Source organism: Aulonocara stuartgranti (assembly GCF_965226115.1).
Source record: "Aulonocara stuartgranti genome assembly, chromosome: 20".
NCBI classification, from domain to species: domain Eukaryota; kingdom Metazoa; phylum Chordata; class Actinopteri; order Cichliformes; family Cichlidae; genus Aulonocara; species Aulonocara stuartgranti.
In genome coordinates, this window is record NC_138956.1 from 2,350,057 (window position 1) to 2,372,984 (window position 22,928).

The window sequence follows — 22,928 nt, forward strand, 5'->3', positions numbered from 1 at the left end:
TTGCAGTGCATGAAAACAATTCCAGTCAGAGATAAAGCCCAACACAGCTGAGTAGCACTTCACACTCCCTTCCAGTGAAATCTAAGGCATTTCTGTGAGGTTTATTTGTCACCTGGAAATAAAAGGTTTTGTAGTTAAAGAGGAAAACAAGTAACAGCTAAGAAAGAACGAGATGGGACGATATTTATCCAAACCGTAAAAGTGGAAAATGAGCGGAATGATGAAAACAATGCTATGGTGCCTGTGTTTAAACTAAACTAAACAAAAAGTGGCAATGTGCCTTCAAAACATGGAGAGAGAAAAAAAAATCTGCCATATTTATTTATTTTAGGAGTTCTTACTTTTCCTACAGTCATATTAAAACAACCGCGTTTTGGTATGAAAAAGTTCCCTTTTGATGTTGCAATTCTGCTTACAATTAATGAACCATAGACAAATGTGTCACAAAAACCAAAACAAATTATTTAAAATGAAAAGAGAAAAGCCACGTCAGCCAGAATATAAAGTCACTGTGAGGTGATCCACTGTCGCAACACGAGGTGTCTCTTGGATATTCGTAGTATTGCATTTATAAGGACAATAAATTAATTGCATAGATCAACAGACCTTGGGGCATGTTTTCCAAACATTGGACGGAAGAGTTAAAGGATGTGGACACAGTACCAGCTGTGATCAGCCATGAGACCTACTGTAGTTGGCTATTGCCTGTGAACATTGAACACAAACTGAATCTACATTGCTCTGGCAGGATGAGGTAAGTCAAGGTTTTCAACATAAATTGCTCTTACACCGACTGCATGCGGTGCAACTCTGTAACAATGCATCTGAACCTAGCATACATGCTTCATCCATCATGAGAAGTTATGTCTAAAAGTGCCAACACTGGTGACACTGACAGAACTGAAATATTAAAGCCTCTTTGACATCAACACTGAAACCACAACAAAGCAAGTACGCAAAACACAAAGAAAAAAGTGAAAACCTCTATTTCTCACTATGAAGCACACAACACACTATCAAAAATAAAAATCAAAGCTTCTTTGAAAAATAAGATCAATCTTAAAAGTTTTGAAACTGAATTAAAAAAAAATGAAACCTTTAAATAATGTTTAAGAACAAAAAACATGACGGTAAAAACCAGAAATGCAGAAGAAGATTGCAAACACACAGCAATGGCCAGTTTCAAAGCCATAGCCTGGCCGTTATGAATCACCTAAGTAGTGTTTTCTGCAGATATAACAGGACAGATTCATGCGTCACCAGTTAATCTCCATGTCTGTGTAATTACATCTTTATACTTTAATAACAACATTTCATTCCCGCTTCAGAAAATCTGATTTTTTTGGGGGATTCAGGGAAGAATCTGCATCCTTGTTTACTTAAACAAAAAAAAAAAGAAAAAAGGGAGGGGCACTGACACATTACATCACATGTATCAAGGAAGTCGAGCGAAAGTGTGAATACATTTCAATCTATTTACAGGCAGCTCTGAGTGAGATGTGATCCCTGTTAAACAACTTTGGATTTCATCACGTGAAGCAGCTCAAAGTGAATCAATATTTAAAACTCTCGGGTAACAACAACAACTGGAATGCTTTAAATCTATTCATCTCTTTTAAAGTAGTCCGCTCTGAAATATTTCGGCAACGAACATCAGCTTAAAATGTTCTCTTCTGTGTAATCTTCTGATTGTCTGCAGCTTTGTTGAGATTGTTGGAACTAAACTTTTTTTTTCTTTTAAATAAATTTAAGTGCCAAAAAACTTAAGTGAGACTGCTTCAGGTAAGGTTTCATACCTGACAAACTTGCTGCCTTTGTGAGAGAAAGAAGCTAATCGATGTCAGCACCATATCAGTCTTACAACATCAGCTTTTTCTAAAAAGGACTTCAGTTTTTCTGCTTCCGAATATTTGCACCAATCAATCAATTGGACGAGGCTAGAAACACACAAAAAAATAACCAAAGAACTATTTACAAAAAGGCAGGTTCAAGTCTGAAAGCATCAGTCAAAAAGGAGAAAAATGTAAAAAAACAAAAACTGCATATCTTACAAAAGCAGAACATGACCTAAAACATGGTGTTGAAATGTTCTTTTCCTGGTTTCATCCTTGCTCCCCGGAGTAGTGTTTTGAAGAGAGAAAAAAAGAATATGATCAATGGTCATACACGACACATTTAACAGCTTTTTGAACTTTTCTTGACCGTTATCAAAATAGATGCTCATTGTTCCATTCTTCCATTTCCCCACCGTCTGCTGTCCTCCAGCTTTGCTTGTCTGAAGTAAAAGAGTTTGTTTTAAAATCTGAGTTCATAGAAAATATCTTTGTTTTTGTCCTTTGTGTGGAACAGTTTGTGTTCCTGGAGTGTCTAGTTCTTCACACAGGGAATCTCAGCTCTTGGGACCCCTCAAGAGTCAGTCGGGCCCCAGATGAAGATCTAACGCAGGGTGACAAGATCAGCCAATTAGAACGCACGCACGCACACACAGTCACTTGGGGGAATCAGTCAAAACCCACCTCTTTACTTGTTATGCTGGTAAGAGTAGGTTGCATGCTCTGTTGGTGTCTCTATGGCAACAGGTTGTTGGACGGCACTTTCCTGAGAAAGAAGCACCAAATATTTAATTAATCTGCAGTTATGTAAAAGTTTGAGGGGTAAATGTTTCCAAAGGGAGGCGAGAGGTGGAGGGCAGTACCTCAACTGAGATGTTGGTGGCAGGCACTTGGGTGTACTGGGGTATGTAGGTCCCCTGCATAGATGTGTTTGCAGGCATATACTGGAAGAGAATGGAAATAAGTTCATTAGCTGTGTGAATCTGCACCCGGAGAAGAATTCAAATACAAAAAAGAAGCTGAAACTCAAAAGGCACAAACCACACAATTCTTACCCTGGCCTTTCTCATAGCCAGATACTGTGCACTGTACTTACTGTACCACTGCTGCCCATAGAGAGGTGACTGAGCTGCTGTGTTAGAGGCCCCATCATTGATGCTGGCTGGATGGACATGGTGTGGTCCATCCCAGGTGTCAGGACAGCTCCCTATGGGGGGAACATCAAGAATCAAAGCTAAATTAAAAGGGTCTTGAGAGAAATAAAAACAAATAAACTGCCGGATACTCACTGTGGGTGGCATTATGTATGACTGGTGATGTAGCCAGGACGGGTTGTGTACCTGCAAGAAAATCGAAGACGTGTCAGTTAATATAAAAACACACGTGCAGAAACATTACAAAATAGTTGCAGAAAATAAAGAAGAAAATATGGCTGAAATATTAAAAACAAATTTTCAAACCAAAAAGCTATAAAATTGAAAACACAACAACCCCAGTACCTGATAGGTGGACACAGGTGGATGCATATATGGGGAAAGGGAGGTTGGTCCAATCATCCGATTGGGGGTAATGCTATAGGGAGAGGAGTAAAACCTGCAGAAAGAGGCACAGATTTCTTAGTGACCACAGCTTAGACCACCACTCCTTGGGGCTATACAAGAGATTAGCATGAGCCAGCATACTGACCCATTCTGTAAGGCTGTGGTTGGGTCATAGGTGAGGGTCATTCCTCCCTGGAGGAAGAAAACAAAAGAGCAATGTCATTATGAGGGAGAAACATGAGGTGTTTGGATCCCCCCCTTACAGGCATAAAAAAATAAACTAAAAAAAAAACAAAGCTCACAGTCTCTCCATCTCTTGTCCAGGGCCGACCGTTCTGCAGATATTTCCCCTGGCTCTGGCGCTTCTTCTGGCCTCCATCAGCAAATTTACACAGCAAGGGTTCTGACGGTGCTGAACCAGAGGTTTTCCAAACAGGAGATAACACTCAGTTTTCTAAAACCGTTTTAATAAGACTGTTGTCTTGATGCTGAATAAATAAAGACAGTCTACTCAGCCTCAAATTTAAAAACAAAACAAAAAAAACCTCCAGAAAACTCACCTTGAACTCCAGGTGGAGTCTTGATATATTTCCCATTGAAATGCTGGATGATGGCCTCACATTTTTCTGTCGACTCCATCCTAAGGGACATATTTTGTGCTTAATAAAACTAGAGAGCCAATCCATCACTTCTTTGAATGACAGTTTCTGCTTGAAAGGTTTCTACCTACAATGACCACCAGAGGGCCCACTCACCCAACATTATACTAAAAAAGTTGCTTTGAACTTTAGTACTCCCATTGGACTTGAGATTTTCTTAAATACACACAAGGTTACAGCACAACTAGTCAACTTCAGCCAGCTATCCTACAACAGCGTGTACCTGGCAAAGCCCACTCCTCGACTGGTTCCATTGGCGTCACGGAGGATGCGTGTGGAAATGGCCTGACTGAAGGGCTTCAGCATGTTCTCCAGCTCCTGCTCGTCCATTGACGGCGGCAAGTTAGAGATGTACAGGTTGGTGGGGTCTTGTTCCTGTTGCTAACCACAGAGAGGCCAGAGGGAGGTGAATGATTTGGGGCTCTTGGTTTCCTTGTGACAGAACAACAGCTGAGGCATGACCATAGAAGCGTTCCAAGAAAATACAGCCGCCAGCAAACATTTGGGAAATTTACATAACCTTTGAACAGGAAGTGTGTGAGATGACTGATATTTGGAGGATGTAAGGCAGAGGACATGGAAAAAAAAAAAAAAAAAAAAAAGGAAGCAGCAAGAAAAGGTAGAAGGTCTGAAGCTGAAGTCAGATTTCATTTTGGACCCGTGAGACGTGGACCGTGAGGTCTGGAGAGAAAAGAGATGGTGAACAAAGTTCTGGCTGGATTTCAGCTCAACTCATTTTAAGTCAAGTGAAATTTTCAGTTCTATTTCTATAGCTCACTATTACAAATGTAATCTGCACAGATCTTCATTACACTCTTCTCTTATTTTCCATCACTTATATTTTATTTCCAAAGGGTTAAAAAAGGGGGTCATTGTTCAGAGCCAGGACCTTAAGAGGATGAAAGCAGGCGATTCAGCCACTGCGATATCAAAGCATAATTACATTTCATATGGCTTGCCATCCCTGGATGATCTAAAGCGATTACGTGCTCTCCCTTTCTCTCGCTTGGTGGAGAGAGAGAGAGCAGTGACATTTTGGACAAAGACCTTCGGGAACAATCTGGAGAACATCTCACGAATTGTGCTACCAAAAACGTGGTCGTTCCGTTTCCTCGATCATGTTACTAATGCACTGCTTGCATTCAGGCAGCTATATTCATGTGGTAATCCTGACCTTGAATGCAGGCACAGATGCTGGCTCTGTCGGCTTTTATAAACCAGAGAAAATATGCAGCGCTTCCAAATCTGAATTTAAAATGATTAGAAAACATGCTGAAAGAAAGTTTCACTCTAAGCAACTTGAACTGTTTTGTAGGCTCCTCCCCTTCCAATTTCCTTTGTGCCCTGCTTAAAACAAATTTAATGTGACCGACGGTATCTGTATCGCCCTCTAACCATTATGCATATTCATTATCTCAGAGTGCAGATGTGATTAAAAACCTGTAAATGCAGCGCGAGTTAATTTCCATTCCATGAATAATGCATGTGTAATCGCTGCGACCTGCGATGAAGCTGATTTCTCCTTCACCTTCCTCCCTCCCCGCAGTGTACACTAGCAATGAGGCTTGAACCCATGAGAGCGAGCAGCAGAGAAGCCCCAGTTGTGGATTTCATCTGTGAATGAGTCACAGTGAGTCAGAGAGAATTCTGACGCAAACACACAAGTCTTGTTGTAAAGCCGGGCTGAAAGGGTGACTGAAATCAAGTTATTTTGCGAGCAAGAAGCCGTATGAATGTCAGTGATCCAGCTTAACGAGAGATCAGCTTTCCCAGGGCGCCGGTGGTGTGCGAGTCCGTGAGAGCGTGTCATAATCCGGTTGAGGCAAGGCTGCTGAAGTGCGTGTGCGATTGTCAAGTGGGCTCTGTGTGTCTGTGGGCGTGCGTGTGACAGGGCGGGTGGCTGGGCACTGTGCCCTGCTGACTGGGGAACTGCTCAGACACTGAGTCAGATGCCACTAGGGAGAACAGACAGGTCCTTTGTGCAGGGAGCTCAAAGAGCAGGCTCTGGGACGTGCTCCCCAAACACCATCACCACTATAAACACATACATACATGTAAGCATCCGTGGACTCTTTGTGCACAGAAATAGTCTTATAGTGCACTATTATTGTGACAGCGCTGCAGGGTGCTGGCTTCACCTCTGAACAGCACCCTGGTTACTTTTCTGCAGAAGTTGTAACATTGCTGATGTTATTTAAACATGTAGGTGATTTATGTTTAAGTTTCCAAATGCCGCCTTTTAATCATATGAGCAATGTTGCATTGAAGCTGTGCAACATGCTGAACTCAAAAAGCCTGAGGTAAGAACATCCTCACCAAAACAGGGCAGATGATTTTTCCTCTCTCCCCGTTTAGTAATTGGTGTTTGGATGATTCTCTGGTTTAAAAATCCCTGCAACCCTTTCATTCTCTCTGTTACATAAACTAGTAACAAAAATCTGACACTAACTAAGTCACTTGATATACAGTCAAATGTCAAGCACATGACATATGCTCCAGCATTACCAGTCTGGATGAAGCTGCAGGGAAAATTAACATAAGAATGACCGTTTCTGAACAACATAATGCAGACTGATGAAGCCAGCGATTTTATGTATGAAAAAAGCGGATTTAAGCATAAAGGAATATCTCGTGATAGATTTTTGATTTTATTTATTTATTTTTTTAAAGAATGGGGCGCTAGAAACAGCAAGAGAGATCTGTTATTTCTTAAGAGGTAGAAAAATCCAAGGAGCAACCTTTTCCCTCTATGATTAATGAGTCAACATTTAATGTGAAATTAATGAATCAAATCATTATTCAACATTTTTGCTGAGACACTGATAAAGTGCTCTTTCAGGCTAAATTAAACTTACACCAAGCAGTTATAAATTAACCCACCGAATTTTGATACCTCAAGCTGAGTTCTCACCTTGGCCATCTGAGCCTGCACTCCGCCAGCCTTCAGTGCCGTCACTGCCTTCTGAGCAGAGGCTGGGCTATCAAAGTCGACAAAGCCATAGCCTGCAGGGAACAAAATATATGACAGTGAGATGTGCATACTGCAGGAGAGGTGCACAGTTTGAACTCATGAGGTACTCGTGGTAACAGTGTATGAATCTGAAGAGACAGCTGGCTAGGACTGGAATGTGCGTCCCTCTGGGGGACAGATGGAGGACGCTGCCCATATTAAAAAAAAATAAACACACACCTACTCAGTAGGTACAGTGTGAAGCTGACGGCTTCATGCACTTGTCAAACAGCTTTATTGACTTTATCAGCAGTATGCTGTAACCTTGCACATTACCGATACCAGCCATAGATTTCACATCGCACCAACATTTTTTTTTTTGGCTTCCCATGAAGTAAAGGAGTGATTTCTATAAACTATCAGACACCAGACCCCACATGATCTTGCTCTTTTATAGATTTCTGAACTTTGGCATCTCGGATCATCTGATCACGGTCTCTTATTTACACGCAAGCCCATTCGCCCAGTCCAAGGTTGACGGTGCTGTGGGCTCAGAGTAGTCCTCTCCTTCTCTGCTGGATTTTTACAGAAACTCCATTCCCTCTAACATGTTCGTATTGGTTATGTTTTTTATTCATTTTCTGTGCAGCGATGTGTAACTATGAGCATTTTCACACATGCAAGCAAGCCTGGACCATGTTTTAAAAAAAACAACAGAAGCAAAACTGTGACGCAAGGCAGGATGCAAATGTGTGATAAGGTCAGATCTGACAGTGAACCTATGGAGACCAAATAGGGACCAGTTGTGCTGCCTCCCCCACATTCTATCAAGAAAGTATCCCACCTAAATAAAATGAGGTATTTCAGCAAAAACCATGATGAGAAACTAGTTTCATATTTGTGGTGTAATTTTACCACTTGATATGCTACACAATGATCAGCTGACTAGAAGAGGCGTTAGTGAACTAAAAGGCCACATTTCAACAAATATTATGGATGAGCATGGAACAGCTGTGTTTTTTCATTTAATTAAAACAACAACAACAACAACAAACCCTCACCTTTGCATTTGTTGGTAGTCTTGTCCAAGATGGCCTTCGTGGACACAATTTTCCCATACCTGAAAAACAGTGAGGTTTGCACTCAGAGGTAGTCCTTCCACTGTGTATAGATGTAATACTCTTGATGACTAAATTGTAAATCATCTAAAGATTTCAATAAAGTTACACAATCACCTCATCTGATAACAAATCCAAGGCAGGGCAAATTCAGTTAGAAAAAAATGATACTGTCCCGTGGGCTTCTGCATTCTAGGAGGACTATAGATTTACCATATCTTATTCATTCTAGCTCACACACAAATGTCAATAGGGATCATATCTCCAGGGAAATCCAACATGCAGTGGCAAACTGGTAGATATGAATCCCCCCATCAATTTTTTCAGAGATTGCATCATAATTCACCGTAAATATGAAAATTCTACATTAACTACCCACACCCCACGCCCCACCTAGCCGTAGACACTGCAAATACATAGGATAGTGTTCGACTTGGGCGAATGGTTCTGTGCAGCAGGGTCTATCAATCCCCATCTCTCCAGGCATGTGCATGCAGTGTAATCTGATATGCCTCTCCTTGGCTGTCCTGTCCAATACTGGCTCCCAGCCACACTCTCATTCTACTAACCAGCTTCTCTCTAGACAGCCTTTAACCCTCCACTGGGTCTTAGTGCCCCCTGAAATATAATTCAACTTGCATCTAGTGGCACAGCACCACTGCCTCACTCTGAGAAATCAATTTCATAAATAATTTGACTTTTGTAAGTAAGGATTAGCTGATGACCTGTTAGCTGTAATGTGACAGTCTAACATATTCTTTTTTTTTATAAAACACATTTAAAACAAACAAAAAAATAAAAATAAAAACACAAGCCTGGAAGCATTTCCCCCACTTTTTTTAAATGGCTTAAGGTCATCTGTGTAGGATGTAGGACAAGAAGATCAAACAGTCATATAAATTCACATTACAGAACTTCATCTGATTATTCTGTTTGATTGTGCCAAACTCTGAGGACTGTAAGGGGGAAAAAACCCAAACACTTTTCTACCTTGCAAGCAAATCCCAACCTGAATGCTGATGTGGGCTTGTTCTTTGGGTTTTCCTTGTCCTTATAACATGCACGAGAGCATGTTGGGCTGTGTTGACAATCACACATTTTTGATATTTTATCTACTATAACAGAGATATTTCATGTTACAGTCATTCATTTGGTCTATTTTCTGCAATCCCATCCAGTGTGTATAAGCTGGAGGGCCATTTGCCCTCATATGCAAAACCGCAATTTCACAATGCATTTCTGACTCCAAGTGACAAAATGCCACTCACTTGACTGGATGGATATGCCAGCATTGTGTTCCTACATTTGCATATACACTATGGCAGTGCCATCAGCCTGCTTATTCTCACAACAACTAGCATTTAAGTTATGAGCTCTTCATGCTGCACACTTGCTGCATAACCAGAGCGGCAGCAAGGCACCCGGAGACACAAATGCTGGGCCCGGTGGCCAATGGAGAGCCAACCCCCAATCCCATCCCCGTCTCTCATCCCTCACTTGGTACACAGTACATCACAGAGCTTGCATGCAACAACTCTCAGTGTGGGGGAGGGGAGCTCTGGAAGTGCTGCGTCCTCAAAGTATACGCAGATTTACGGTTCCAACTAGAGCAAAGTAAGTCAGAGTCCCTACATGAGTAGTCTTCCTGCTGCTTTACATCCTCATCTACAAGCCGTTACCCCTTTAACTATTATTGGACACAATATCCTCTTTCATTCTAGTTTAACTGAAAATTACATCAGCCTTAATGTGCTCTGCTAAAAGGCACATTTCATGCAGTGATTTTTATCTGCTCCGTAAAAGCAGAAATATGAGAACTACCCCCACAGAACACCACCTGACACACAAACCCTGAACTCCACTCACTCCTCCCCCTCTGACCCCCCCACTACCATTGCCCTTGTTTGTCTTTCCCTTTCCCCTGGGCTTGCAGTTTCCTGTAGGGTTGGGCTGCCTCATGTGAGCCATAGCTTCCAGACAGCTGTAAAATAGCAGGCCTCACCCTCCCTCGTTCAATCTCTCTAGCCCTCTTTTCCCTCCTTTTCTCCCACTATGCTCCTCTGCTCTTCTGGTTCTCATCACCAGGCTCCATAATTCAATTAACTAAGAGCAGATCATTCATCTCAGCCCTGCATGTTTTGATGTCTTCCACTGAAGGCCTAACAAACATATCAGATGGATTGGATGCTGCTGCTGTTTGATGTCTGACTACATGCTGTCCACAACAAAGTTCTCAAAGACTCACAGCCACACTGATGAGCAACATGGCATGATATTTATAGTGCAGAAGTGACGCTGTATCTGGATGACAGGGCTCACTGTCATACTGTATCATGACTAAAACATAAGAGAAAAAATAATCATAGATTAAAAGTGTATGAATGAGCACGAAGAGACAGAATGAATTAGCATGAGAGAGTGAGACTAAACATTCTGTACCTAGTTGTTGGAAAGTCTGTGCTCAGCTATGTCAGGCTGAAAGGTCTTAGTTTGCAGCCCCAGTGATTGTTAGTTTTTCCAAAAAGCCACTACATGATGTGTTAAAAAAAAAAATGCATGGATAAATGTGGCCCTCTTGTACATTACATAAATACCAAATATGGTATGGTTTAGTGTTCCTGTGCACTTAAGTTGTATAGAAACTATACATCATCTTTATTTGCCAAAAGTAGAGATGCAAGCCTTTCATCCTTGCAGCCGACCAGCCATCACCCATTATAATCTAGTCTGCTCTAGCCGGGTTCATGCTTCCTCAGACAGCCAGAGAAATTTATTGGGTGTAAGTGCACGCTGAAGTAAATGTGTTTTAGGTGACTTACGGCTGACAGAGTTTGACCAGATCCTGGTCTGTGGTTCCTGGGTGGAGGCCACGGATATAAAGGTTGGTTTTGCTCAGCTGCTCTCCCCCGCTGCTGCTGTTACTGCTGCCATTGCTAATTGTGGTGGTGTTGCTGTTGGGGCTTGGGGGAGCCATCTGATGATTGGACGGGGACACATATGTCTGCTGTGGAGGAAACAGAGGGCTCTTTTTAGGTACATGAAATTGGATGTACGCATGGATGCAGTCATTAACTGGAAATAAAAAAAACAACCAGTTGAGGCTAGAGAGACACAGACAAGATATCAGCATCAATTTAATGCTTAATCTGGCTGGACAGGTCAGGCCAGTCAGATAAATATTATAACAGGTCACTGTGAGGGAAAAACAGAAATATAAGATATAACAAGTATTACGATTACACAATTTATACTATTTATATGAAGCAAAATATGAGAAGAAATAGTATGTACCATTGTAGTATTTGCAAAAAACAGAAATACTAAATAATAAAAGTCAGATTGCATTCATATACAAAGATTCAGTCAATCAGCCACATTTACTAGGATATGCAAAATTAATATGGAGACATCTTAAAATGCCTGTTTTTATTTGTACATTGCATATTTTCATGTACGTTTTGGTGAACTGACTTTTTAACCTCCATCAAAACAAGCATCTAAAGCTAGTTCACGAGTTCTAAAAGCTAGCCAGTGCCTCCTCTCAGCACACTGTGCTGTGGCTGCCATAGAACAACAGAATGGACAGGTTGGCATGAGTATGTCTTTGTGCAGATCCAACTCTACAGGCATCTCTACAAACCATCAACGCAAGAGCGCAGGATTCACAGATGGCACACAACTCGTGTTGGGAAGATTGCTAAAAACAGATGGAAAAGAGGACTTTCTCCAGCGAACAGTGGAAAAGTCCACAGTTAGCCAATCAGACTGAATGGCTTAACTTTGTGTACATTAATTCTTTAATTGCTTTCCTGCGTACTTTTTACAGAAGCACCTTTCATTTAGCAGAAGACTGCTGCTAGACAGGTGCATTGGAGAACAATGACAGCTAAAAAAGTGAGTTTACATGCACAACATCCATCATCAAAATCCTTGAGGACCTACAGAGACCTCTCCAAAACTACAGAACTTGGTTTAAAAATGAAACTATATACAGAAGCAAAGCTGAAAAGCTTAAAAAGACACCCTATTTTTTTTTTTTTTTGCTGTTTTGATGAAGCAAACTTTGTTCACTCAGAATGATACTATTACAGACTCTTTCAGGAAGTTTTATAAAGCATTCCTTTTAGGTGGATATTGACAAAAACCTGCTAAAACTAAAGCTTTCTATTAAGCAGAAATGGGTGATTGCATACATTTCTGAAAACATACTTAAGCTTCCCATCAGCAGCAAAGTGGTTTCAAACAAACAAACATTATACAAGCAACTTCTAAGACCACAGCGGACTCATTTAACTGACACATGACTTTTTTGAATGCCCAGAGTGTTGTCGGTGGCCAGATAGCAAACAAAGAATGACAGGTGTATACAGTGCTACTCCAGCTGATCCCATCTTGTGCCAACCAAATTAAATTAGTAGGGAAGTGAAGTAAAATGTATCCAAACGCCAGCTACGCTTGGCCTTGGTGTTGCGTCCCCTCTTACTGCTGGAGGAGGAGGAACAGTTTGATTAACTGAGGTCAGAAGGTCAAACCACAGAGAACAATGGGGTGGCTTGTAGCGGTGGGTGAGTCACAAAATATAGTTTTAATCCATTACCAAGCAACAACACACAAGCCATGTGTATTAACCCTTGCCTAACAGCAGGCATGTTTAAATATCAGAAAGTTCTGTCATCCGACAGCAGCAGAGATCCCAATCCTGCAATAAGAAGGAATGTGATGGATGTATTGGATCGATTAGGCCTTGTATCCAACTCAAAGTAAGACTTTAGCTATATGCGGCATCTTTACAATAAAGGGATTGATCTTCCTGCACCAATGGCTTGTTGGACCTCACAAGGTCACCCTCAGGCCATCGGCTTATTAACAGAAAGGAAGAAAGACAGCTGGAATCAGCCTAATTATGACCCATGTCTTCTTCCCTTCCTTCTTAAATACCAAGGGTAACGTTCAACAACCAACTAATATCTCTCCAAACCTTTAACAGTGGTTTAAAAAAAAAAAAAAAAATGAATGAATGCACATCTATTGAAGATGTAAGTGAAAAATATTTTTAATGCACACCCATGATGACAAACATAAACTCTGTCATTCCGATGCACTTCGAATTTAGCCATTACCTGAACGATCTTGAATCCGTACAGCTTTCACCAGACAAACATGCTTAGCTAACCACCACGCTCAACATTACCATACAGGAAGACAACACTGCGGTATGCAGATCTCAGTTTCATAACTGTTAGATCCCTACATTTGTAGGAGTTCAAAATTCAGCTTTGAGTAAACTGTACCAGCCCAGAAATACTGAAACAGTCTTACACACATGGGCAAGAAGAGCAGAAAAACAGACAATCAATGGCTGCTTCAACAAACCACAGTGACAGGACTAATAGGGGTGCACTACATTTAGGACTGGTCACATGCCAGCCAACACAGAAATATTGCTGTTTAAAGCAGGAAACAAGGAACAGGAAGCAAGATGGAGATATCAAAATTTAGTTTGGTGCCATTTCTGTATTTCAGCAATTTTTTTAATGTAACATGAATTCAAACCAAAGGGTTTCCAAGCTGTGAAAGAAAGGCTGAAGGGCCTCTGTTGTGTTTTGTTTACACTGTAATGACACACTATTAAGGATCAGAGACACATTATGTAAGTGGCTAATGGTACAGCATTGTACATGAACTTGATTATATAGAGTTTGAATTTTTAAAGCATTAGAGACTTAAAGATGTTTCCTGTCCGTGGAGCCTTTATTTAAACTATATTTATAGAAACCTCTGAACAAACTAGATGAATATCAAAACCAAATCTTTAGTCAAGCTAACAACAGGCTACAGGCATATAAAATAAATGAAAGGATATGGAGTTTCTCCTAGTACAAACCTTGCTTTATATAGTGATTTATGTGCAAACTTTTATGCTTCCCCACTACTCAGCTGCCTTATGATTTCCAAACCGATATGGAGTCATCCTTCCGAACTTGAAAGCTATCTTTTTATTCGAGCTGAGAAAACCACAGACCCCATTCATCTTATCCTGCTTCTCTAATCTCCCTCTCTTCTTTAGCATCAGTACACTGTTTGTTTTTCCACAATCACAGTCTTTTCTGGTGCTTTCCCTCGCCTTCATGATAAGCGGCCTGCACAGGCTGTCAGGAGGGATGCACCTGCAAAGGCTTGGGGAGACAGGATCCGACGGGAGACCGAGCCCGGGCCCGATTCTGGCAAGCGAAGCCTTACTAATTGGGATCTGAGCTTGTTAGCGGAAAGTGCTAATCCCTCTCATGTGCTCTCCAGTCAGAAGGTAGTGTCTCATTAAGAGCGCTCTGCTAGGCTCCATCTGAAAAGAGGATGGCAGTGAGTCAGCTCCACACCTACTCCCCATCTGCCCCAGTCCCGCTCCAGGTGTTTTGCCACCCATGTAAGGTAATTTCCAATGTAATGGTGCAAACACATGAAAATATGCATGCAAAGGGTAGCCTGTGACAAATACCTTTAATTTAAATGATTAGGAATTAAAAATCTCATTTTACAGGCTACATTTCTTCTCAGTTAATCATTGCACAAAACCTGACTTCCTTGTATACCACTGATTTCCCAGCTGCAAGCATGTTATTTGTCAATCCACAACCGCTGACATACAGTATCTGTTTACACTGCTCCTTATATCCATAACAGTGTCAGCATTCTTTACATTCCTCTGCAGCACATCAATACAAGGAGTAACGAGGACCATGGGTTCAAGATTAAAGTTCTTATTTATTTATATATATATATATATATATATATATATATATATATATATATATATATATATATATACGCACGTTGAATGAAAAATGCATGAGGATGTTATTTAATTATTTTCACTATATATTAACTAATCAATGCTATCTGCCTATGAACAACTGATGCTCCGTTGCTTCCCTATGCAGTCCCCACTTCCCGGTTACTATACGATTATCTCTTTACAGCCTAAGAAAGATAAATCAGCGCTGTGTGTTGTCACCACAGCTGTGCAAGCAGCATAACTACAAAAAAAAAAAAAAGGGGGGGGGGGGGGGGACTACACCATGTTGCAGAGAGCAGCTAAAGACCGATGAGGTGATTACAGTTGGAGGGAGCACAGGTGATTCCTGTAGGGAGAGCAGGTGACTCAAGGACTTTTTCACCCAAGCAAGAACAATGAGTGCTAAATGAGGCAGAACGCATGCTTTTAACTGTATGAGTCTCACTGTAAGACGCTTTAATGCTAAATCTGTTGATACAGAGCATGTTAAAACAAAATGCAACATCGGTCAGACACCACATTTAGTTCTTTTGTTTGATTTAAATTCATATTAATCACAAGATAAGAACACAGTAGCCTATAAAAATCCCAGATGAATTAAACTGTACAAGCAAAAATTCATTTTGCTTAACATTAAATGCATATTTACTTATTTCTATTACCATACAGTAGCCTTCGATCTATGCACAAACTACTAGCATCACAAAGTCGATCATGTTTGCACTACGCAACAACAGCATCTTTTATAAATTGATGATATATTGTATCACAGAAAGATAGATCCATCCTACCTCCTAGGTTAAAGAAACCTTAGGGGCAGTGGAAACGATTTTAGTATTACAGATGCAATCTTTTTATATTAAATTTCTGTTGCTTCAAGCGAAAAAAAAAAAAAGACTGAGAAAAACAGCAAGGTGGAAAGAACCACATAAGGAAACCCCTGATGTCCTGCGGCTTGAAGGTGAGACCTATTTGCTCTTCTCTTCCTGACTAAAACCTGGGTTCATCTTAACACTTAGACAGCCTGTAAGGCTAAAAGAGAGAAAGTAAAAAAAAAAAAAAGATCAGGGAGTTAATCAAAAGCAGAGGAAGAGGGGGTGGGTGGGGTGTCTCTTAATCCCTCTCTTTTCTCCGCCCTGTTTCTTGTAGTAAATGACACAGACCAGGGGCTGCCACTTGACACTGGATTTACAAGTCCCTTTCTTTGTGAAGGTGTGTGTGTAGGGGTGAAAAAAAACTGTGTGTGCATGTCTTCTTTCAGCAAAAAAAGGGTTTCAGTTTGCAAAGCACCTCTAGAAGTGAGCACAATGTCTGAATCCAGGATTCCAGGAATTCCAGATCATTAATCTGAGCAATCTGAATTCTTTCCAGTCTTCTTGAGGCAGGAGAGAGAATGACGAGGAAAAAGAAGGGAAAGACGGGAAGCGTTTCAGCTGTTTCACACGTAATGCCGTTTTATAGCGTGTTGGCATATTTTTATATATGCCCATGTAGATAATATACATATATAGTGATGCAAAATACCTATAAAACAAACATTATAAATCCAAAAATTGGGGTTAAATATTAGTTTTTAAAAAATGCTGCCACTATCACGAGCAAAAACAAACAACGAAAACTTCAAATCGTTGACTTAAGTAACATTTCCCCGTGACTGCAAACGTTATATATAATCTTTACACATGTGCGAGTTCCAGAATTTTAATTAAGAAAAATCCATACAGCCTGCACAGAAAAGTGGTTGCACGTCACCTCATCAATTACTCATCTCAGTATGCAAAATAATCAACATTTATCTTAAAAACTATTTGTCATTTTACTGGAAAAAAAGAGAAAAATCGATTACACTAGACTTCTTTCGTGGGCTCAGTAACTTTCCTTATAGTGCCATCAGTAATCATTTGTAAGACAGAAGGGGTGGGGCATGCTGGTGCGCGTGAAAGAGGGAAAAAAAAAACTTTGCTAACTTGTGGTTAATTCAATGAGAAGAGAACTTAGCCGAATATATGACATTAAAACCCGGCGAATCCATATTAAAGTCAAATATGCTTCGTCTTTATTAGCTTATCCTGAGCCTAGCGTGCCTCCACAACACATTTATAAGCTGTACTGTGTGCAGGCTCGGTATAGGAAGCGAGCAGACGCCGTATCAGAACAAACGAAAGCAAACTGTAGCCTGCTACTATTTCACGAACAACAACGTAACGGGCCCCGTTTTAATGTGTAACAGTTTAAAGAAGAACAAGCAAAAAGCCGGAAACGAACACCGCAATGGCAAGTATGCGAGTTTAAACGTCGCCTGTGATCCACTTTCAAGGACACTGCAGCTTAAACAGCCGAGCAGCTTTTAACTGGAGAGCCAGAGCTCGAACAACACCGCATCGAGAGGGGAAAATGACTTACTTTGAGAAAGACGCGATAGAAGTGGCCGGTGGTGTCGTTATTTACCTTCTTGGTGTTTTTGCCGTTGTAGCTGTTGTAAGGGTTGATTCCTGTCCTTGGCGACACAGAGAGCAGCATTTTTACTCGGCGCTGTGTCCGGAGGAGCGGAGAGTGGAGAGAGCCAAGGCAGTCAGCTGACGTCAGCCAGGGAAATTGAGCCAGGAACAGCGGTAGTGATTGGAGCCGCGTTTCCCAGCACTCTCATGTACTCCGCTCAAAGCACTGGGCTATTTGCTTATTTATACTGACTTCATCTTCCAGTTGTGCCTTCTCGCCAAATAATAACACCTTTTAGGCAGGGAGATAAATAACCTACCTAGCAGACTTTTTTTTTTTTTTTTTTTTGCTTTAACTTCCAGTGTTGTGCTCATTTAAGTCATCCCTCCAACCCAGTATGATTAGGAAGAAGAAATGCAGAGCTGCCTGCGCTTAAAGTGCACTTTGAAGAATGGGAATGGTGATTTAGATAAGGTGATCTCCCTAACAGTAGACACTTTTTATTGGCTTTTTCTTTGCTGAAGCCATACACAAGCCCTGGGTCAAGTACCTCTAGTGCATATGAAATGAGGAGGACCAGATCACTGCTACTATTTCCTGAGTTGGAAGTAGACATTGAAATACAGCAGCTTACTGAGATTTAAAAAGAAAAGGGAAAAAAACTGGGACGTGTTGAGATAATGTTTTTGCCTAAGGCCAATGTAGATGGAAAGAGAAGCATTAATTAGTATTCTCCTTAATTATATAATTAAAGCTAGATTGACTCTCTAATAACGTTTTCAGCCATCCCTTCTTTTCTCTATACTTTTGCCAAGTGCATTTCCAAACCTTTCAGAGCACCAGGCCAAATTCACTAACAGACGTTGACCCTTGTCATCTGAGGAAAATGAAGCCCACACATCAAATATGTTGTCTTACACAATCACTTGTCCCATCCTTGCCTTATTATCTGGCCCTTTTTCTGTTTTTCTTTTGAAATTTTACCCCCTAACTTCAACACCACACCAAGATGTACAGGTGCAGTAAACAAACAGCCAGCAGCTCTTTAAGGCTAACTATTACCTACCAGCTCTATGAACCACTGCTGCATATTCAAGAAAGTTGGGATCCTGTGTAAAATATAAATCCGAACAGGATGCAGGAATTTGCAAAACCTTTACACACTTTGTTTAACTGACAATAGTAGAAAAACAAGATGGTACAGCTGATGATGTTTACTTCTGTGTAATCGTTTTCCTTTTCTGCTTGAAATAAATTGCTAAACAGTTCAGGGGAGTCCATCAGAAATGTCACTTCTTACTGTGTCAGATCTTTTCAGTGGGTGACAGGTCTGAACTGTAAGCAGGTTACTATAAAACACCAGGTTATTGCACAGTGGAGACATGCTGTTGGAACAGAAGCACGGTTAAGCATTGTCTTGCTGAAATAAGCAAGGCTTTCCCTGAGAAAAACAACTTGCTCCAAAACCTCAGTTTAATGTTTGGTATTCATGGTACCTTCACTGATGTGTAAGATACTCATACTATGTACATTATAATCCATACTCACTATTATATGCCAGTATAGGATCCTGGCATATAATAGTTGCCAATCTTAATTTTTTTTAAACATGAGGCTGACATCTAAAGTGTTGATGTTGTTCTTGAAATAATAAATATCAGCAGTATTGTAATATTTTGTCTTAATACTTTTTTTAAAATTATTATTAAATATGGTGGTTAAATGATTTTCACATCATTGCATCATTCTGTCTATATGTAGATTTTTACAGTCTTTTAACCATGTTCAAACTGGTTACTATTGGTTGCAATTGGTTACAATTCTTAAATCATTTTTTCATTAAATCAAATCTTATTTAAAAAAAATTTAAAAATAGGTGAAATAGGCAAGATGATGTCTAAATTATTTGCAAAATTTATATGCAACTGTAGTCACAGAGGGATCCCTCAACAGAGGAGAGGAGGGCTAATATTGATTATTGAGATTAGAAAATGTTGCTATGCCAACTTTTGTGTCAAAAGGGGAAATGTAGTCATTAAATAGTGTGTGTGTGTGTGTGTGTGTGTGTGTGTGTGTGTGTGTGTGTGTGTGTGTGTGTGTGTGTTTAACGGGAATGATCTAATGATAGGTTATTGTCATTAAAAACTTGTTGGACAACTGGAACTACTAATTGTTTCCATACTTATGTATTAAAAATAAATAGAAAATGATGTCAAGATTTTCTAAGTAAAATGAAAATGAGCTCCCACCCTTCTATTAATATATTTTCACAATGCACGATAACTGTTTTTATTAACACGAGCTGCTTGCCATATAAATCTTTTTACCCCCGAGCCTTTTCTTGTGTACTCTGATTAATCCTCATGTTTGCAGAAAACATACGCAACATCAGCTACATTGTTTCTTACCTAACTGTCGTATGTGAATATTACATCTCTGACTGTAAAATTCAGACCGAGCCCGTAAACTTAGGTTGATCTACATGCACAAGGGATTTCATCCAGATTTCATCATGATGGTCTAGTCAGACAGACGGGAGAGGCTCAGCTGAATTCATAATCTCTGTGTCTCTCTCCACCCTCTATCGCTGTCTCCCAAGTATGTGCACGCGTGCAATGTCAAAACTTGATGCATTGGTTGACAAAATAACATTATTCTATGTATGGCATCATTCTCTCCAGCCAGATATTGATTCTTTTTCGACTGGACCAGTTTCAGACCACAACTGGGTCACCCATAGTCATTTACTTCCCCTGCTTAAATCTATGCAATGTTTTGATGTGTGTGTATCTGTGCAAGTACTCAGCCAGATGGGCTGTGAGTTCCACAGAGCTCAAGGACAGTTTGGGGAGTGACTCAGTCAGCAGTGTGCCCGAGCTAGCCAACACACACTGCAAATTCACCAGTAACGGGAATAAAAGGGCCTGTTGGGAAAGAGGAAGGGTTTTTTTGGATAGGATTTTCCTCCACACTAAGAGAAAAAAAATCATAATTTCATTGATTTTTTTAATGAAGAAGTTTAATCTGCAGTAACCTATTGTTGATTCATATTTCCTGGTAGAATCACGTCAGTGCTGCGTATAACATCTGCATCTACGATCCCTGTGAAAGTAGTTGCTAGTTGGCTGCAATGGGGGAGGGTCACAGATGGGGAGAAGCGAGGTGTGGTGAGTGGGGAGAGGTTGGTGGGTGGTTAGAACACAGCCCAGTGCTGCATGCTTTGCATTCCTCAGGTGTTGTCAGCATTGCTTGCTCAGTAATTACCTTTTAGCAACAACAAAAAAAGAAGACGAAGAAGAAGAAAAGCACAGCGCCACATTCTGCCAGTAAACCAAAGGGCAGAAAACAAGAAAAACCTTGAGGAAAGCTTAATAGGAAGTGGGATGCGTGTGTGTTTAAAAAAAATATGTACATCGGGGTAAAAATGTGTGGAAAATCACATGCATCTGCAGCCATAAGGCATGCATACATTAAAAAAACGTAGACTGTGGCTAAGTGAGAGTCAGCAGCTTTGTCTATGCAGCAATCCATCTTCTCTCAAGGATACAAGTAATGACTGCAGCCAAGCAGACCTTGGCATGTAAACTAACGGTGTGATACAGATGTACAGATTTGCAATGATGGTGGTGAGTCCTCAGTCACAAAACTTTACTTCTTTTTCAAACTGAGTAAATTTTTGTCTGTCTGTATTTTAAATTTCATCATTTCTCTCGCTCTCTTTGTCTTTTTTGTTTTGTTTTGTTTGTTTCTTTAAGTCAGATGTCATCACTTTCATCACTGACACCATGGTACTTTTCACATAACAGATAGGTTCTCCCTGTCTGGGAATGCTTTTCTCTCTCCCTTCTCCTTTCCCTCCTTTGCCCCGCTCTGTCTCCTTGGCTCACTCGCTGAGAGCTGAGGGATTGTGTGCAGATGTGCCTGGAGAGAAGCCAGCCCTTCTGCCCTGGGAGAACATGTGGTCTGGGAGTGTTTATGCTGGCACTCTTTCAACCTGTCTCCCACACAACATGCTGGCGTCTGTCTTTTTTTAAATGACAATGCACAAACCTCCTTTTACAAAAGGTGGAGGTGACACAAGGGTTTGCGGTAATTGAGTGCACTGACAGACAGGATGTACAGCAAGTTTTTAAAAAAAAAAAAAGCAGACAAATTTGCTGGCAGTAAATATGTTTTCCAGAAAAGCTTCAAGGGAGCATTACTGAAATGCATGCAATGCGTGGCTGCAAAACAGTTAAGTTACCACCACAGCATTTCCTTGCAAACCTTCTTTTTATTTATATTCAAGTTTCATGCTTGAACTCAAATTAAATATGCTTGCTTTAAACAGACATCCAGAATTTTCAAGCATGTTTTTCACAGATTCTCTGCATACTTGACATTCTCTCGTGTGATTCGGGCTTTGGGTAAACATCTGTAAGCTGAACACCCCTGAAAAGAAATTCCTATTCTTAACACTGGTGGCAGCAAAATGACCGTCAGTTTGGGCAGCGAAATGCACAGCTGTTGTTTTTAGTACCCATGACTGACTGAGTGGGAGACATCCACTGCATTACCCACCATACACTTAGAGAAAGAGTCATTTATGAGCATTTTTCGCATTCAGAGGCATTTTATTCTCTTTTTAAACAAGCGGTTCTTTAATCGGACATTTCTCAGATGTTCTATCAGGTAAAATTTACCAACCATTGCAATAAACTGCTGGACTCTATTTTGCTTTGTTAGTGAACTGAGTTAGTCTGCATGCCTCTCTCGAAATCTAAGTTTCTAGTGCCCCCTGTAGGTTTGGATGGTTAATGAACCTATCCGGTCTTTTCACAAATTGAAATAATTAAAAAGAAAAAAAAGCTCTGTTTAAAAACAGACAAACAACCCAAAGAACAAAAACAACAACAAAAAAACAGTCTGTATGTTTTTGGAAATGCGTTTAGTCTCATTGCTCTTTGAGTAAAATGGTGATATATATATCTACATATAAGTTTTTAAATGCAATTTAATTGTTAACTTTGGTAAAACATATCACATACACATATAAATACTGAACCCCCCCCACACACGTATTTCATAACAATCGCATCGAGTTGTCATTTTTACGTGCCACCAGGGGGCATGATTTAGTAACGAAACCAGAGGTTGACGTCTCCCCCACCCCCTCAGGCTACACGATTTATTGCACTCAGACTTCACGCCTTTGACGTGTAACCTAAATAAAAATGTGATACTGGGATAATGACGAGAAAACCGCGTTTACATTTAAAGGCAAGGTTTTATTTCACTCTTAATTATTTCTTCTACCTGTTTAAAGTTAATTACCTTTAAGTTATTTGGGGAGGGGGGTATACTTTAACCCAGACGTTGCGTTCAGCACGTTTTAAAACAGCTTGCTGTTTTTCTAAAAAACCAAAACAGAACTTACTGCGTTACTCTAACTTTTTGGAGAAAGAAAATTGAGCCAACATGGCTTTATCAGTAGGACAGCTGCAGCTCCACCTCTCTATCCCACCTCCACGGTTGATGAAAAAGCCCATGAAACAGGAGGGGAAAAAAAAAAAGAGTCGTGTTGGGGCATGCGCAGATGGGTCGTTTCCCTCTTAGTTAT

The 22,928-nt window shown here is 40.5% G+C and overlaps 1 protein-coding gene across 5 annotated transcripts; it reads right to left on the reverse strand.

Moving 5' to 3' along the window:
* Positions 1–308: 308 nt before the first annotated feature.
* Positions 309–22,851, reverse strand: LOC309696470 (RNA-binding motif, single-stranded-interacting protein 2-like). 5 transcript variants are annotated; one of them, XM_082517722.1, is made up of 14 exons: positions 22,746–22,851; positions 10,920–11,104; positions 8,044–8,102; positions 6,944–7,035; positions 4,256–4,413; positions 3,934–4,013; positions 3,676–3,785; positions 3,519–3,565; positions 3,332–3,425; positions 3,122–3,172; positions 2,929–3,039; positions 2,696–2,776; positions 2,517–2,598; positions 309–2,436 (listed from the first exon to the last, which is right to left on the reverse strand). In XM_082517722.1, exons 2-13 carry the CDS (start codon positions 11,072–11,074, stop codon positions 2,521–2,523), a joined length of 1,116 nt encoding a protein of 371 aa, XP_082373848.1. In that variant the 5' UTR covers positions 11,075–11,104; positions 22,746–22,851; the 3' UTR covers positions 309–2,436; positions 2,517–2,520. The 5 variants fall into 5 exon arrangements, with proteins under 5 accessions (XP_082373848.1, XP_082373845.1, XP_082373847.1 ...); XM_082517719.1 differs by lacking the exon at positions 22,746–22,851 and adding an exon at positions 17,294–17,888 and having other exon boundaries at positions 10,920–11,101; XM_082517721.1 differs by lacking the exon at positions 22,746–22,851 and adding an exon at positions 17,339–17,885 and having other exon boundaries at positions 10,920–11,101.
* Between the last annotated feature and the right edge of the window lie 77 nt (positions 22,852–22,928).

Bases quoted from the DNA above. Each gene is read 5' to 3' on its own strand.
- LOC309696470 (XM_082517718.1), bottom strand. From the start codon at position 17,410: ATGCTGCTCTCTGTGTCGCCAAGGACAGGAATCAACCCTTACAACAGC. The intron at 7,036-8,043 runs GTGAGGGTTTGT...TGTTCCCTGCAG, and splicing joins GACTACCAACAAATGCAAAG to GCTATGGCTTTGTCGACTTT. The intron at 3,426-3,518 runs GTCAGTATGCTG...CTCTTTCTGCAG, and splicing joins ACCACAGCCTTACAGAATGG to GTTTTACTCCTCTCCCTATA.